Source organism: Ctenopharyngodon idella, chromosome 20 (genome assembly GCF_019924925.1).
Source record: "Ctenopharyngodon idella isolate HZGC_01 chromosome 20, HZGC01, whole genome shotgun sequence".
Taxonomy (NCBI): domain Eukaryota; kingdom Metazoa; phylum Chordata; class Actinopteri; order Cypriniformes; family Xenocyprididae; genus Ctenopharyngodon; species Ctenopharyngodon idella.
Window position 1 is genome coordinate 15346464 of NC_067239.1, and position 18549 is coordinate 15365012.

At 35.9% G+C, this 18549-nt stretch overlaps 1 protein-coding gene across 3 annotated transcripts in view; it reads right to left on the reverse strand.

Annotated features, from left to right (window-relative positions):
- Positions 1-8640: 8640 nt before the first annotated feature.
- pdgfra (platelet-derived growth factor receptor, alpha polypeptide) overlaps positions 8641-18549 on the reverse strand; it is a 28348-nt gene continuing 18439 nt past the window's right edge. For 2 of the 3 annotated variants that reach the window (XM_051875287.1, XM_051875285.1), the window contains exons 22-29: positions 17267-17427; positions 16276-16394; positions 15106-15228; positions 14845-14956; positions 14655-14754; positions 14463-14568; positions 11426-11667; positions 8641-10964 (exon numbers count right to left, since the gene is read on the reverse strand). In XM_051875287.1, coding sequence (XP_051731247.1) covers positions 10820-10964; positions 11426-11667; positions 14463-14568; positions 14655-14754; positions 14845-14956; positions 15106-15228; positions 16276-16394; positions 17267-17427 — 1108 coding nt within the window. In that variant the 3' untranslated portion in view covers positions 8641-10819. The remainder of the gene's footprint in view (positions 10965-11425; positions 11668-14462; positions 14569-14654; positions 14755-14844; positions 14957-15105; positions 15229-16275; positions 16395-17266; positions 17428-18549) is intronic. The other variant, XM_051875286.1, reaches the window with a different exon arrangement.

Consider the following 18549-nt stretch of genomic DNA (forward strand, 5'->3'; position numbering starts at 1 on the left):
AATACCTTGTGAGATTCAAAAGTGAATTATTTTACTGTCTCCCTGCATGTGTGAGAAAGAGAGAGGATGTTTGTTTCTCAGCTTACACTTTGCCTGTAGCACATATTCACATGATAGAGAAAAGCTTGATCTTTGGTCATAAGACCCAATAGTCCCTTTATTAGTCTCTCTACCTACTTTATTTTTTTTGTTGCTAAATTACAGCACAAAAAGAGAAAACAGCAGGGTATTTGTGTGTAGATAAATATGTTTTGTACTCATTGTATGTGTACATAATGCCTGCCCCCAAGTTGTTTTACTTGTACTTAAGGCAGTTGATTTGTTAACTTAACCAGGATGTCTAAAGCTATAGACCAGATGACAACCTGCTGAAAACAGGACAAACATTTCTTACCTGCCAACACATCATATTGTGGCTGGATTGGTGTTGAAAAAAAAGGTTAATAATATTTACTGAGCAATTATGGATTAATAGTATCAAGCAGCCGTAAAGTATGCTGTGAAAACAAGTCTGACACATAATGGCTCATTTCAGTCATTTACTGGCAAATACCTCCAATAATAAAGTATGAATAAAAAGTATGTATGCCTATGGAAAAGATATGTGAATGATAATGAAATGTAAAATGTAAAAATGTACCGTGGTAACCAGTTTCTGTCAAAATGCCAGTTATTTAGTAGGCTACAGTTATTGTTAATCTGTTATTATCTGTTAACATAATCTGTTAATCTGTTTTATAATAACACTAAGAAAAAAGTAATAAAATATCTCACGGGACATGGTGTAATGGTAATAGCTACTATGTTTTTTGGAAATGTTCAATATAAAAACTAGTTTTTTTAACCTTGGCATTTTTAAAGTAGGCTTGGAGAACCATTTAAATACTAAAATAGACTACATGAATATCCATTCAACCATTTTGTCGTTTTATAGGCCTACAATACTTTTTTTCTGAGGGTTTTTCTGATATTTATAGATAGGCCTACCATGGTAAATTCTTAGGCCTGAAGCATATGCACTCAGATAATACAGAACCAAGGGAAGGGCCATTTTTCCCGCTTAGCTTTTGTCAGTTTTCAATTTGTATTTTGTTGCGGCTGTTATTGTCTGAGTGATAAATCAATCAAGGTATCACTTACAGAAATGGCGTTTTAATCTAGATGCGATACCCTGTTCAAACAACAAGAGCGGTCTGAGCACCGGGCCATGGAGACGGGCTGGTAACGAGAGACGGGCTCCGGGGAGGTTGCGGGGTCCAAAGACGACACAGCACAAAAGCTCGTCCGAACTCTCTCTGAGCGATATTCTCTCGACCGAGCCAAGCGATGAGAGGTGATGAGAGAGCAGCGCTATTAAAGCGGGGATTCAGTTACACCTGAAAGACTGAGAGATTACTAATGTGATTATCCTTCACATGCATCTCCAGCCAAATACATCATAAATCCAATTCTACCCCGCTGCTTTCGCATAAAGCACAACAAACCAATATCTTATTTCACTTCATTGCTCTCCACGGATTGAGTTAAATCGCACACTCTTTGATACGCCTTACGCTTGCACGCCTTGTTCTATTTGAATCGCTTGGTCCAAAATGTTCCTGCTGAGATTGTTTCTTTTATAGTTTTTAATCTTTACATGACAGAACATGCAAATGTCAGCTGAGCTTAGTGCCCAAAAGTACCACTGGCAGGTAAAACGTGAGGTTATGTTTACAAGACCTGTTGAACTCACTTGATCACCCATTCATACAGCCTGTTTAGCTATAGCTACACGTAGCGCAACGCTGGTAAACTAGCTTGTGCTTAATTTTCAGTGATGATGTCATCCTTAGGCAGGTCTGGGCCGGGAAGGCAGGACTATTGATGAACGATGGAGTAATTAGGTGGGAGTATTTCTCTAACTGTCATCAAGAAGATAGATTATACACACACAACCGCAATTGTCTACCCCACATTAATGAGAGGCGCATAGGTGGGGCTAATATGACTCTTTTTGAGTAAAGCTGTTAGGCCTATTTGTTGAAGTATTTTGGGGAAGTTTGACCTATAGCCTAGTTCAGTAGGTTGATTGGCATTCATATCTGTCTTTATTTAAGCGATCTAATCACCTCTTCCACCACATAAGGATAAAAAATACCATGCTTTGGTAAATCGCAATTATAACATAAAATCGCCCCCCTTAAGGACTGTGTCATTTTTTTCTGTGAATCAAAAGTTAAATGTGTCCAGAATAGCTTTAGTGACAATGACATAAATTATAAACCAAGTATGAAAAATGTCCAGAGTTTTCATGTTTTTAGATTTTTAACAAAAATTAAATTTGTACCAAGGGGGAATTTTGCCCCACAGGTGGGGTAAAATGCCTCCGGTCTGACAAAGCAAGTTGCTTTATACATTTACAGCAAAATCAGAGTACAGGCAGTTTTAGCTTTCAAATTAAAAAGAATATAATCAATAATTATGATTTGCAAAATTACAATATCTTATTTAAAAAAATATTGTTAGCTGATGCTAACTGGCTAGCTAACTAGCTACCTGATGCTAACTTGAGGTAATTTTTAATTATAAAGTCCTTTTTTTTTTCAACCACCTAGTTAGATTTGATGTTCAGAACAGAGTAACTACAGTAATTATGATAGTGGGAAGGCGTTTTACCCCACAGACTATGTTGGAACATTTTTTTTTGTCATTCTGAAAATATAATTATATTTTCCTTAAATAACATGTACTCCCTATCTACAGCCCTTACTGTTCTCATATCATATATAACTGTGATGTTCTACAAAACAACAAGCTTTAAAGGGATAGTTCACCCAAAAATGTAAATTCTGTCATCATTTCCTCACCCTTAAGTTGTTCCAAACCTGTAAAAATTTCTTTGTTCTGTTGAACACAAAGGAAGATATTTTGAAGAAAGTTTGTAACCAGGCCGCTTTGGGGCACCATTGACTTCCATAGTAGGAAAAAAAAAAAAAATACTATGGAAGTCAATGGTGCCCCAGAACTGTTCAGTTTCCCACATTCTTTCAAACATCTTCCTTTGTGATCAACAGAACAAAAAAATTTATACAAGTTTGGAACAACCTGAGGGGGAGTAAATGATGACAGAATTTTCATTTTTGGGTGAACTATCCCTTCAAAACACTTTTTTTTCTTACTGCTGAAAATTAGATAATTTACAGTGAAATCCGTTTTCTTTCAGGTACATCACCAGTGGAAGCATCATTGTAAATACTTCTACATCACTCTTGTCAATGTAGTCCATACTTGCAACAAAAATGTATCTTGACTTTATCTAATGGTTATTTTGGGAAAAACAGTAGGGGGGCGTTTTACCCCAAGGGGGCGTTTTCCCCCACTCTGACTTTGTGTCAATTGTTTTTTGTCATAATGTCAAAGTTTTATCTTAATGTGACTCAACTGAAGTCACCTTTATTTATACAGCGCTTTATAGGATACAATACAGAAGATTGTTTCTAGGCAGCTTTACAGTGATAAACAGGAAAATGATTCAATGATGCAAACTTCATCAAATATGAAACCGTAATGCAGTTCGTAAATAGCCTACGGGAACAAGGAGGCGGGAACTGGAGAACGTTCAACACACTTTAATACAAAATAAACAAATACAAAACGAAAGTAAACATAACATAATAAAAACATAACATAAATCCAGGACTGGTCCTCTCTCGTCCTTCACTGTCGTCACTCCTCCCTTTATGCTTCCTGAGCTCCTCCGTGAGAGATATTAGACCGGTGCAGTGCACAGGTGACGCTCCTTAGCAATCACGCCACCGGCCTCACGCCATTCTCTCACGGCTCTCGCCCCGCCCTGCTTGTCACAGAAACAAATTCAAATTCTGTATAGCAACTCTAAAAAGACAATAGTGTCATTATTCAGCTCAAGTCAGTTCAGTGTTGATTCAGTTCAGTGTAAAGTCTGTGTAAAAAACTGTAAAGTTCATCAATTAAGAAACAAGTTCAATTCAGCTATAATCAGCTCTACAGAAGGCAGTATACTTTATCATAATGGTCACACTTATCAAATTGTCATAATTATGATTTACCGAAGCATGATTTTTTTTTTCTTATTAAACTAATCTCCATCTCTTACTGGTTTATTGCTGCACTCTCCCTCTCACATACTATTGCTGTCCTGTTTACATGATCTTTCACTGGCTCTGCTTTTGCATAGAACTGTCAAGTGATACTATGCAGCTTTGCAATTTGCATATGTACATACGCGCACGCACGCACACACACACACACACACACACACACACACACACACACACACACACACACACACACACACACACACACACACACACACACACACACACACAGGTTTGATGGAAGCACCTCCTATTCCCTGGAAGGCAAAAGCAGCATGTTCTTTTCATATTACACCAGATAAAGACTCTGTCCTGCACTTACCCTCAGAAAACCCTCACTCCTGATGTTTCAGAAGATTTTATTGCACATACATAGCACTGGTATTGAAAATAATTTGGCATTTAAGAATGAGTGATTAAAAATAAATAGGCTAACTAAATAAGCAGTGTTGGGGGTAACACATTACAAGTAACTTGAGTTATGTAATCAGATTACTTTTTCAATCTACAACAAAATATCGAAGTTACTTTTTCAAATAAGTAACGCAAGTTACTTTTTCACATTTATTAACTGACAGCTCTCCTGTCCCCATGTTGAGAGAAATAAAGTGCAGAGGCGTTGTGTGTGTAAACATGATGCTAACTGTAGTTAAATGTGAACAGACATTTACTCATTTCACTTGCACAAAAACATTCAGTATTCCTCGAATAAAAACTGTGAAATGCAATCTCAGAATTTTACGCAAACCTGTAAAAATGAACTATATATTAAATTACACAAATATACTTTATGTATTTAATCTCACTTTATGAACCAATGTCTTTGCTGCTGACCTTCAATGATCAAATTCAACCATACTAATAAGCAAAAATTACTTTAGATTAGATTTAGAAATAAGAGTTTTTAACCTCCTTTTCCTGTATCTTATTCTTCTATGATCCAGAATGACAGAATGAAAGGTTTGTTTGAGCTGTGCCCTCTACTGTACAGGTGTAAATATACATTTCCTTCCGCTTTAAGCTTATTCATTTCACTTTTGGTGTGAAAGGGTCTTAACATTTGCCAAAAAATAGACGTTTTTTGTTGTTATTCAAAAACAAACAAGCAAGCCGAGCCCAGGTGAGAAAAAGTAACGCAAAAGTAATGTAACGCATTACTTTTCATAAAAAGTAACTAAGTAATGCAATTAGTTACTTTTTTAGGGAGTGACGCAATATTGTAATGAATTACTTTTAAAAGTAACACTGTAACTAACTAACTAAATAATGCTGCTAAATTATAAAAAAGAACAACTGAAATTAAAGGGTTAGTTCACCCAAAAATGAAAATTCTGTCATTTATTACTCACACTCATGGCATTCCACACCTGTAAGACCTTCGTTCATCTTCGGAACACAAATTAAGATATTTTTGTTGAAATCCGATGGCTCAGTGAGGCCTCCATAGCCAGCAATGACATTTCCTCTCTCAAGATCCGTTAATGTACTAAAAACATATTTAAATCAGTTCATGTGAGTACAGTGGTTCAATATTAATATTATAAAGCGACAAGAATATTTTTGGTGTGCCAAAAAAAAAAAAGAAAAAAAAAAAGACTTATATAGTGATGGCCGATTTCAAAATGCTTCAGGAAGCTTCGGAGCGTTATGAATCAGCGTATCGAATCATGATTCGGATCGTGTGTCAAACCGCCAAACTGCTGAAATCACGTGACTTTGGCGCTCCGAACCGCTGATTCAACACACTGATTCATAACGCTCCGAAGCTTCCTGAAGCAGTATTTTGAAATCGGCCATCACTATATAAGTCGTTCTTTTGTTTTTTTTTGGTGCACCAAAAATATTCTCGTTGCTTTATAATATTAATATTGAACCACTGTACTCACATGAATTGATTTAAATATGTTTTTAGTACATTTGGATCTTGAGAGGAAATGTCATTGCTGGCTATGGAGGCCTCACTGAGCCATTGGATTTCAACAAAAAATATCTTAATATGTGTTCCGAAGATTAACGAAGGTCTTACGGGTGTGGAACGCCATGAGGGTGAGTAATAAATGACATTATTTTCATTTTTGGGTGAACTAACCCTTTAAAAAAAGAACCATGCAAAAGATTTTCTGTACATTTTTTTCCCTTCATGTCTCTCATATTTCATGCGAATATTCTGGATATCGCATTTTTTGCATTTGTTTTTCTTCTGCGAGATCTGGATGTCTGTTCACATAAAATTATTTTGTGACTATACAGTTAATAAAGTCTTACACAGAACAAACTAAATATTTAACTAGCATTAGCTTTCCATTCAGTCTAAAATATGTCTTGTAGCATGAATGGAGCTATGATATTGTAATACTAAAAGTAATGCAGAATGATAACCCAGTACACAAGTCAAAATGTGAGGCAAATGTTAGGATCATAGTTGTAATGTCCTCTTCAGTGCTGAACCAAGCCAACTGATTAGGTCTGAAATCAAAATGGGAATTTTGAACACCCACACAGGGCCCTCCAGAAACTAACGTCATCAGCTATCATTTATGGCGCGTTCTAAAATGTGTGCAAGAGCTTGGTGTGAAGGGCCCTTCACAATGACCTTTACAAGAGTGCAGCCACTGGACACTTTCCACTAGACCTTCAAACACTTCCATAATGCTCCTCACAGGCTATGCACTTGAAATAAAATAATAAAGCAATAAAATATGCTTACATAATAATAACAACATTGTAAACTCTCTAATGTCATCTGCATCTTGGTTGTACATCCATATTTCCTCAGAGACATCCTTTAAAGGGATTTTCCAAAATAGGCTTAGGGATGATTACTTTAAATAATTGTGGCCTTAAATAAACAACGTTTCACAGCACCCATATCACATTTATTAACCTTCTCTCGCTCTCTTCCCTAATCCATATATTTGCATATCCTGTTGTTGTAAAACCAGAAACTCACTCAATGTTTAACTTCGGTATCACAAGGTAAGAAGAAGGCGGTACCTCTAGAATTCCAGCTGTAACAATATTTAAACAAACCAGGCAAAGGACAGACAAAAAGTTCGTTCTCACAATAATACACTCACGCACGCACACTCACAAATGATGTCATTGCGCACTCTAGTGGCTATATGGTCTCACTACAACATCATTCTTCAATAGAACACTACATAATTTACATCATATGTAGGGGAGACTGTCACACACGGGGCTAGTTGTCACACTTTTTACTCCAGTGAATATTTTTCAGAGTAGATTTATTTTATTGATAGTCAATTTCTGTGTAGACACATACCTTGAAATAGTCTAAATTTATTTTATCTTTTTATTAATTTATTTCTATAGCTCTTTATTTTATGAAATATATATTTTTAAATCTTTAAAATTTATATTGCTAAAATAAACTAACAGTTAAAGGGTTAGTTCACCCAAAAATGAAAATAATGTCATTTATTACTCACCCTCATGCCGTTCCACACCTGTAAGACCTTCGTTAATCTTCGGAACACACATTAAGATATTTTTGATTAAATCCGATGGCTCAGTGAGGCCTCCATAGCCAGCAATGACATTTCCTCTCCCAAGATCCATTAATGTACTAAAAACATATTTAAATCAGTTCATGTGAGTACAGTGGTTCAATTTTAATATTATAAAGCGACGAGAATATTTTGGTGCGCCAAAAAAAATAAAAATAAAAAAAAATAACGACTTATATAGTGATGGCCGATTTCAAAACACTGCGTCAGGAAGCTTTGGAGCATAATGAATCAGTATGTCGAATCAGCGGTTCGGAGCGCCAAAGTCACGTGATTTCAGCAGTTTGGGGGTTTGACACGCGATCCGAATCATGATTCGATACGCTGATTCATAACGCTCCGAAGCTTCCGGAAGCAGTGTTTTGAAATCGGCCATCACTATATAAGTCATTATTTAGTTTTTTGGCGCACCAAAAATATTCTCGTCGCTTTATAATATTAATATTGAACCACTGTCTCAATATCAAACCACATGAACTGATTTAAATATGTTTTTAGTACATTAATGGATCTTGAGAGAGGAAATGTCATTGCTGGCTATGGAGGCCTCACTGAGCCATCGGATTTCAACAAAAATATCTTAATTTGTGTTCCGAAGATGAACGAAGGTCTTACGGGTGTAGAACGGCATGAGTAATAAATGACATTATTTTCATTTTTGGGTGAACTAACCCTTTAAACAATTATGCAACACAAAGCTATTTATTGGGAACGACAAAAATTTAAAAAGGTAAAATTAAGTTAAAATGACAGTTTACATGTCATAGTTTACAACATGAGACAACTTGCCCCAACCTTAACTCCATTCTTTAAACAGGGGAGTCATGTCTGAATGTACGCCAGGCTTTATTGTGCTATAGCAATATTCCAGATATTGGAATTTTTGTTTATATGAGATAATCAACCAAATATCTGTCTGGTTGTATACTCTTGCATCATTTGTTTATAATCAGAAATAAAATAAAATTGAAAGATAGAAATGCACAACCACAGAGTCAATTAAATCTCATTTATTGAAATATAAATCTTTTGAATGTACATGGTCATAATGCATATTATAGCAAAAGAATAACATCTGTTAAAGGGAATAACTACCTAGAATTACACATATTGTACCATAAAATATACTTCATACCTCTCCTTTGTTTCCCCTCTTCCTGCACAAGAACATTCACTCTACTGTCTCTTTAAGAATCATTTGCTTTCCTTTTTCAGCACAGACAAATTTTGAACGTCTACACACTCACACACACAAAAAGCAGAATAAAGAAATGCTAGAATAAAAATTCAGAAGAAGAGTTTTAAAAAGTGCAACAGTTTTTTTTTTTTTTTAATATATCTCTCTCTCCTCTCGACGTGCCACAGTAGAGGGTGAAGATGGGGCAGGCAGTGATATGCTGAAGTCCTGTTATACATTGATACACATTTACAACAAACAGTGATGTATAACATCAAAGTAGAAAATCTAAATGACGTGTCTCTAAGATGCTTCAAGACTACAGGATTTGGCTATAGGTGTAAATCTACACTATGATTTTCAATTGCTTTGCTCTTGGGGGGACACACAAATCTTCACAAGCAGCAAACTAGCACTTCTGGCAGGGCATGATTATCTCTATTTCCCTTTGGTTGATATGAAATCCAATTAACAAGAAGGTACAACTTGGAGCAGAACCCGAGAAAACTGAAAATGTAACAACTTGATTTCACTGATTCACAAAGACTTTCCTAATTACTATACTGCAGTACAAGCTTCAAATCTAGGTAAAAGCCCAAAAAGATGATGTGAAACTTCACGAGATAAGCCATTTCATTTGGATAATCTTTTTCAAGAGATTAGCTTTGAATATCAGTAATGCCTCAGACTAACATACTAGTTAAGAAATCAGAAAATTCTTCACTTCAGTTAGGTAAAAACTTTGGCCACACATAAAGATGTCATAAATAGTGTCATATCAGCATCTTATAAAGGTTGATGTCACAAAAATACATGTGACTCGCAGGTCAAAACACAGTTGCCATTTTCTTCATTTAGGACTACATAATTTCCAAGCCCAGTATTCACAAATAATATATCCATACTATCCAAACAGTACAAAAATAAAATTCAAACTGCCACACTTATTGAGACAATGACGATATATGATCAGTTACATTAAACCTATGTCTTATAGGGTTTGTGCTGTTTGGTGTACTGCTCCTCAAATTACTTAAGGTCTTGTAAAACTGTGGGAAAAACAGTCCTGATTCAAAATAGTTGAATGTTGACCCAGTTATGCTGTTTTTTAAAGGTGCAGTGCGTAAATTTTAGCAACATCTAGCAGTGAGGTTGTGAATTGCAATATTGAGAAGCTATGGTGGCCAGCACAGGACAAAGATGTCGTCGTCTGAGACAGCAGAGAGTAGCCAGTCAAGCAAACGTGTTCTGTTTGCCCATTTAGGGCTACTGTAGAAACATGCCGGCGCAAAATGGCGACTTGACATGTAAGGAGACCCGCGGTGTATGTAGATAGAAATGGCTCATTCTAAGGTAATAAAAACATAACGGTTCATTATGTAAGGTCTTTATACACCACTGAAAACATAGTTATGTATATTATATTGCAATTCTGTCAATAGATCCTCCTAAAATGTACACATTGCACTTTTAAATGTTTATAGTGGTTTTTTGTAGCTCAGATGGATTCATTTGAAAGGTAGCAGTTGTGAAACCACCAGGTCACTGATATAATTTTAAATGACATGCTTATATTGCTGATCGGAATGCCCGTCAAAATAAAGATCATATAATTCACTGACACACGCACAAACAAACACAATCACATTACAAACATAAGTGAAATGATATACAGAAACAAATATCTACTCCACTTCCCCTTCTCATTGGTCTTAGCTTCATTAGAGTCACTTAACCACTTACTGAGTCTCATCAAGAGAGCTCATAAAGTCCTGTGGTGCACTGCTCATTCCTCCAGACCTGTAGAGGGCGATGTCTAATCCAAAAACATCAATGACATTCACGCATCAAAGTTATTATTTTTTTTCTTCTGAAGGCTTCAGGAGAGTGTAGTGAGGAAAATATGATGGAAGGACGCAGAGAGAGATCCATGAACTTGTAATGAATCAGAGGAATGTTTGTCTGTAGATGTCTCTCTCTCTCTTTGCATCTTTCTCTTACAGGAAACTGTCCTCCACCAGGTCTCCTGAGTCCAAGCACATCTCGTCCAGCAAGGTGATGTCCTCCAGGGTCTCTCCTTCACGCTTGGTCATGGAGCTGCTAGAGCCTGTCTCTATTGCGCTTTCCTCTGACGTCTGAGAGCTACGGAGAAAAAGAGAGGACAATTCAGTCATTCATATTGTACTGAGTAATGGAATTTTTTTTGATACCATTTATGATATGAGATTGTCAATAGTAATTTTTTTTGTGTCACATGATCTTTCAGATATTCTAATATGCTGATTTGGTTGAAAACTTAATATTATTATGGGAATGGTAATACATTTTTTTTTTTTAGGATTTTTTGATAAATAGAAAATTCAAAACAACAGTATTTATTTGAAATAGAAATCGTTTGTAACATTATAAATGTCTTTACTGTCACTTTTCATCAATTTATTGCATCCTTGTTGAATAAAAGTATTCATTTAATAAAAAAAATAAAATAAAAAAAACTTACTGACCCCAGACTTTTGAACTGTAGTGTATATGTCCAAAATTCGTAAGAATCATCATCCTAACCTAATACCCCAAAGTAGGAATATAATGTGATTGGTGGGTACCTGTGGCGGTTCCTCTTGCTGTAGTCTTCATTTGACAGTGGGTCGAGGTCTGGCAGAGGAATGATGTAACCGCTATCAGAGCTGAGTCTTTGTTCATCAAAGCCGCTCTCGCGGTCCTTCAGTTTGCCCTGGTTCTTGTAGAGCACGCCCATGTACGCATCATCATCGTTGTCAATACACTGCACCCGAGTCACAGCGGGGTGATCGCTCTTCAGGAAGTCATGATTCACGCGTTCATAACACTGCACATCAAGGGAAATATAAATACAATATAAAAAGTTATAAATAAATAATATTCAAATATGTAAAAAAACATTAAAAATATGTAATATATAAAAATAATACAAATAAAATATAAAAATAAAACTGAAAGAGTATTACAGCAATAACAAGTAGAAATATAGCTGCAAGCAGCAATTACGGGGTCAAGCTGAATAAGGGGAGAAAAGGAAATATTTGTGGACATCTGCGATCATGAGGTTAGGATAAAGCTGTTTAAATTACATCAGTTAAAGCACTTATAACATGGTTTATAACTTCTGAGCAGTAGGTGGCGCTATGATGAAACTCTGCATGCACCCTCAAGTCATGCCTGTGATGGCATGTAACAAGTTTCGTGTCAATACATAAAACTTTTGCAAAGATACAGCCACATATCCATTTTTTTTCGTGCTCGCAGTCAAATTTGTTGACGCGGTATAAAAAACTGTTGGGTCTATCAAAAATCTTTTATTAACTTTTTGTCATGAGTATCTGTAGATGCCACATACCAAATTCCGTACAAATTGGACAAATTTTGGCCTTGATGATACCGAGTTTTGTAACGATATGTTCATGCCCAAAATGGCCGACCAAAGAAAACTGGATATTCTTAAGACTTTAGGACAAGACATTCAAAAGTTATAAGCAAAAATAGCCATTTTTCCTATCTCGGCACTAGTAGATGGTGCTGTGACAATACTGTGCATGTACCCCCAAGTCATGCCTGTAATGACATATACCAAGTTTGGTGTCAATTCACCAAATTGTTGTGAAGATACAGCATCAAATCCATTTTTGCGTGCTCGCCATCAAATTCGTTGAGGAAAAACAAACATTTTGTATCAAAAGTTATGAGCATAAACATGAGTGAATCTTTGAACTGTTGGTGGCGCTAGAGGGTTTGAGGTAGAGACTCCAAAATTGCTATGGTAACATTTCAGACTGTCCTCTATCTGTGTGCCAAATTTCATAACTTGTTACCATATGGTTCTATGGGCTGCCATAGACTCATGAGCAGAATAATAATAATAAGAAAACTAATGATTTCAATAGGGGTCTTTGCCCCTTTGAGGCTTGACCCTTCAAAAGGAGCATAGAATAGAAAATAAGTTTTTCGAATAGGATTTATGTGACATAAACATTGTAGTTAATCTCAAATTAAGCCTGCCATGAAGGAAATACTGAAGGAAATGGGGGAGAAATTGAATCATTTCTGGTAGTTGTAAATAGCACTTCAACGCCACCATAAACACGGCTCAACCCCGATGTTCTGCCCCATTTCTGCAAGCGTTCTGTGGTTACTTGAGAGCTTACAGGCCTATTTACGAACCGCATTTCATACCACACCCCTGCCCAAGGTGCTATAATAGGAGCTAGTTATTCCCTGGGCCATGTGACTCTGGGAAGCAGAGTTTTGAAGTTCCACGTGTGGTGTCTGTTTAATAGAGCAATTATGGCTAGCTGGTGGACGCTAACTGTATGCTCCTGGTCATTAGCACTGCTGGGTTTTGCCTTGTTGGGGCGTTAGCCAGCTGGAGCGCTGGTGTGCTCATCTCTGTTAGCGGTCTGGTAGTGTTGCCAATGATGACATAGACATGGCCAAGGCCTCAAAGCCTAGATTGACACTGCATTTAAGCTACAGGAAATGGGAAGCCATTTCCACCATACTTTTATCTGGGCCATTTATTAGGGCATGGTGGTATATTTTACTATAGTTTAGAAAATGTCACTATTTTATTTTTTGAATTATAGTTTTCATTTTCAGGTTAGTTTTATGTAATTTTAATGGTATATAAATAAATAGCATTTATTCCTTTTCTTTCTTTCTTTGAAGATGACTATTGTAAATTGCTATGTAATTTAGTTTTAGGATAGTTTTCATACTTTATAATACTATTAATTATTGTGGTGTCATCAATTTTATATAAACTCTTTTTTTTCTCTCACAATTCTGACATTATAACTAACAATTGTGAGTTTATATCTCACAATTCTGACTTCTTTTCTCAGAATTGTGTCATATAAACTCACAATTGCGAGTTATAATGTCCAATTGTAGGGATAAAAGAGTTTATATAAACCATGCCCTAATAAATGGCCCAGATAAAAGTACGGTGGAAATGGCTTCCCACTTCCTGTGGCTTAAATGCAGTGTGTCAATCTAGGCTTTGAGGCCTTGGCCATGTCTATGTCATCATTAGCAACACTGCCAGACCGCTAACAGAGATGAGCACACCAGCGCTTCAGCTAGTGTGTTTTTTCTCAGAATTGCGAGTTTATATCTCACAATTCTGACTTTATAACTCACAATTATAAAGTCAGAATTGCGTGATAGAAACACAATTCTGAGAAAAAAAGTCACAATTGCGACTCTATATTATGCAATTCTGACTTTATAACTCGCAATTGTGACTTTATATCATGTAATTCTGAGAAAAAAAGTCAGAATTGCGACATTTAAACTTGCAATTACAAGAAAAAAAGTCAGAATTGTGAGATTGCAAAAAAAGTTGCAATTACCTTTTTTATTTTAATTCAGTGGCAGACACAAGCTTCCATAGATACCCCCTTCTTGTCTAATTTGGTGGTTCTTTTTGGCAAAATACATGGATCAGATGTCTTGGAAGAGATTAATTACTACATCAGATATTTTTGTTTTTTGTTATTCAAGTTTTTGTTCATATTTGTTCATTTTTTTCAAAATCATTTTTGAATAAAATTTTGAGAGTGATAAACAGTGAAAACTTGAAATCTAGTGTTCATGTTGCAGGCTTACCCTCTTATATCCTGAGGGCAGCAGAGAGGCCACCGTATCACTCAGGCAGTGGAAAGACGGTCTCTTCTCTGGTTCACTGTTCCAACACTTCATCATAAGCTCATAGCTGCACATCGACAAACAATAGCACATTGGTTAGATATCTGCGCCAACCAGAGTCAAGCGCAGCAAAACAGTCGAGATGGAACGTACACATCACTGGAAGCATGCTCGGGTTTCGCCATCCGGTATCCACTCTTGATCTTGTTGTAGAAGCTGGAATCCACAACCATACCTGGATAAGGCGTCCCTCCTACAGAATAGACAAAAACACATTATATACTGTGCATTTGTAAAGTTTGGAAATAAATTCTAAACAAACTTATGGTTATATTAAACATACCAAGAGAGAATATCTCCCATAATAAGATGCCATAAGACCAGACGTCACTGAGTGTAGTGTAGAGGTTATCAAAAATACTCTCTGGGGCCATCCACTTCACTGGAAGGAAGGTCTGTTGTGTGAGAGACAAAAAGGCAAAGTATTAAAAGACGATTGTTCCAGCTCTTTTTGCCAAAATAGGACATGTTAAAACACTGGAAATATCCATAATCTAAGACGAATAATCAAAAACACCACATTAGGACTAAGACAACCACTCACACTTCCTTTGGAGACGTAGTTGTTATCGTGCATGATGTCTCTGGCCAGCCCAAAGTCACAGATCTTCACTATCTTGCCTTGAGACAGCAGGACATTACGTGCAGCCAAGTCTCTGTGTACACACTGTGAGAAATAAAGGGAAAAACAGAATAAACATGTGAGCGTGTTTGGTACAGAGAGATTCAGTTCAGTTTTAGTGGGTTGTATTATATAGAAAAAATAATTTATTTGAGATGGTCAAACATATTTATTTATCTTTTCCCATTTCTCTCCATCCCATGTAGTCTAACACAGTCTTCTCCAACCTTTTCTTTTGTCATGTACCCTTACAGCCCCATCAAAAGGCTCAAAAATTTGTTTAGCACTATACTACACTGAATTTATATTTTATATAAATTAGTATTATAATTTTTAAACCACAAAAGGATAAACAGACACACCAAGTAGCACATTCATACATGAGCGCCACACAAATATCTATACAAATATTGTAAAATTGCACACATTATATTTTCTTTTTGAAAATTATTGATCAGGATTTCTTTTAATTACAAGCGGTTTTATTTGAACTATTATTTTATTTAACAGTCCTAATATTTTCTAAGTTTACCAAAGAAATATCTAGTTACCTAATATCCTTCTAGAATATTTTTAAGTAACCCCTGGTTGGGAATCAGAGCTTTATCTATCTGTTCATGCTCTATTTCCTTTCCTCAACTCTCTCCCTCAGTCCCACTCTCTGTCTTTCTTCAAGGGTGGTCTAGAAAGTCCACCTTTGTGAGATGAGATTTAGTAAACCCTCTGTTACCAAATTTTAAACAAGAGGTCTAATTAATAGTTGCTATAACATGAAATGATAGCAACATCATGTTCACTGCTGGGCCTCTCTCCTGAGAGGTTTCAGTTTACCAGGGAAGTTCTGCAAACCCTCAATCCTATGTATTTTAACTATACAGCCACAGCGCATTCAGGCGACCATTTTCTCAAATATAGAAACCTGCCATCAAGTCACCTCCTCCGCAAAGACATCCAGAATCACTTTAATGTTATGTCTGAATCAATGTTATGTCTAAACTGCATGTATAAGCAAGATCAAAAGTGTTTTGAAGCAAATGTTTACAGACTAAACTGACAAAGGCAGTTATCCTGCACAAACAGGATTTAACTTACGTTCTTAGAGGCCAAAAACTCCATCCCTCGAGCCACCTGATAGGTGAAACTGAGGAGGTCCACTGTCGTCAGGCCTTCATTGGTGTCATCTGAGAGAAGGTTCTCAACTTCACTGTCTGCTGTTCACACAAACACATTTTGAATTAGAACTGCATGCTTAAAATGATTTTGTGTGTGTAAAATCTGAGGAATGGCAGGATGTATGCATTAAGATGCTACAATTACCATCTGTAATTGCAGAGTGCACAGACTGCAGTGACATGGGTGGACCTCTCTGCTATCACTAGCTAAACATCAGTGTGTGTGTGTGTGTGTGTCCTATAAATACCAGCCAAGCCAAACCAGACCACAACATGCCAAACCAACCAGAGTACGTGCAGTAAACGAGGGATAGACCGAAAAATAAAGTGCCAAAAGAAAAAAAAACAGGAGGATTAAGAATGAGAAAACAGAACAGGAAAAGGAAAGAGGAGGAGATGTGATTTATAGTTAAAGACATAGTTCACCCAAAAATAAATACTCTGTCATTATTTATTCACCCTCATGTTCTTCCAAACCTGTATGACTTTCTTTTTTTCCAGACAACACACAGGGAGAATAGTTTTTCATGCTCTTTTCAATGCAATTTCAATGAACTAGAGCTTCTCAAACTTCTTTAAGTCATACAATAGCTTTGTAAATTTGTATAATTAATAGTCTAAAATTTAAGATGTTTTTCCACTCTTAATCTTGACATGTGCTTTAGCTCTGCTTGGTGAGAGTTCATGATTCGGGAATAAATCATTTATGGATTTAGATCTTTTCAATGAATCAGCTGATCGGACTAATTCAGTACAAACTGTTCCTCACACAAAGCTATCATACTATGATTTCAGAAGGCACTTTTATACTTTTATGATGCTTTTGCATACTTTTTTAAAGTGACTTGAGAGTAAATGATGACTGAATATTAATTTTTGAGTGAACTATTCCTTTAAAACAGTTCTTTTACCATTTAACTGTCTGTGAGAGGGAGGATGGTCGTAGTCTGATCTCTGGATGGGAGAGTATTTTGAAGCTTCACTCATTTCCAGCATGGGGACGTATTGCATGGTGTCTGCCTGCTTCATGTCCATATAATCACCTTTCCCCTCAAAAGACAGGATGACGTAGCTGCACACACACATAAATACAGAAATAATAAGTCAGGGGAGAACATCATGCTGTGTAAGGTCACTCTAGCCAAATGAAAACACTCAGACTGTCTGTATTGTCGGCCATGCTAACGAATGATTAGATCATCTTATAGTAGATCTGATGTGTACTGTAAGTGAATGTGCAGAGATTAGATCACCAATCTTCTCACAGTGGTTTACATCATACCAGTAACCCCCTGAGTGTTCTCTGAAATATGACAAATGTACCACTTTTGTTTTGTTCCAAAACCTTGTGAGTAACTCAATAATGTTGCCTCATAAGATATCTCATTTTGGCCAAATTAAGGCAGCACTTAATATATTCTGCTCATAGCTGAAATTAAATAAAATATAAATATTTTATTAAAAAAACCATAAACTAAAAAACTTTAGTTTTTGAAAATTTGAGATTTTGCCTTGGCAACTTATGTAAATAAAATGAGTTTAAGTTGATGTACTAAAATTTAAAATAAATAAAGATAATATAATACTATAATGACGTTGCCTCAGAGAAATGTTGATTATAAATAAAAAGTGTTATTTCATTTAATACAGAAAAGTGTCAATAAATAGATTATTTTGCCAATATTTGTGTGAGCGATGTATTTTTGTGTATTAGCTTAGCAACATACTAATGCTGTAATTACATGAAGTCTAACTCTATGAAGTTGAGTTTCCTGTGCTATTTTTGTGCCATGCAAGATACCGCCTATTTAGAGCATTCCAAATCTCTAGTTTATATAATAGAGGATGTGCTTTTTGACAGAAAAATGTCAATTTTTTTTTTTTTTTTTTTTTTTTTTTTTTACTTCATCGGAATGGTACAAAACTTGGTAAAGGTTTTGGGACTTGCAATGTGAAAAAAAAAAAAAAAAAAAAAAAAAAAAAAAATCATGGACATGATTCAAAAATCACCTTACAGAGAATGCTTAAACATGACCGCATTGGAAATGAATGGGAAACGAATTTCATCTAGTGGAAATTTTTTGTATTGCACCCCAAACAAAATCTTTCTCAAGATTGATCTCAATTTTTGAGATATCAAGCTCAAAATGTGTTTACATTTATGGCTTTGAATTTTCATGCAGTTTTACAGTAA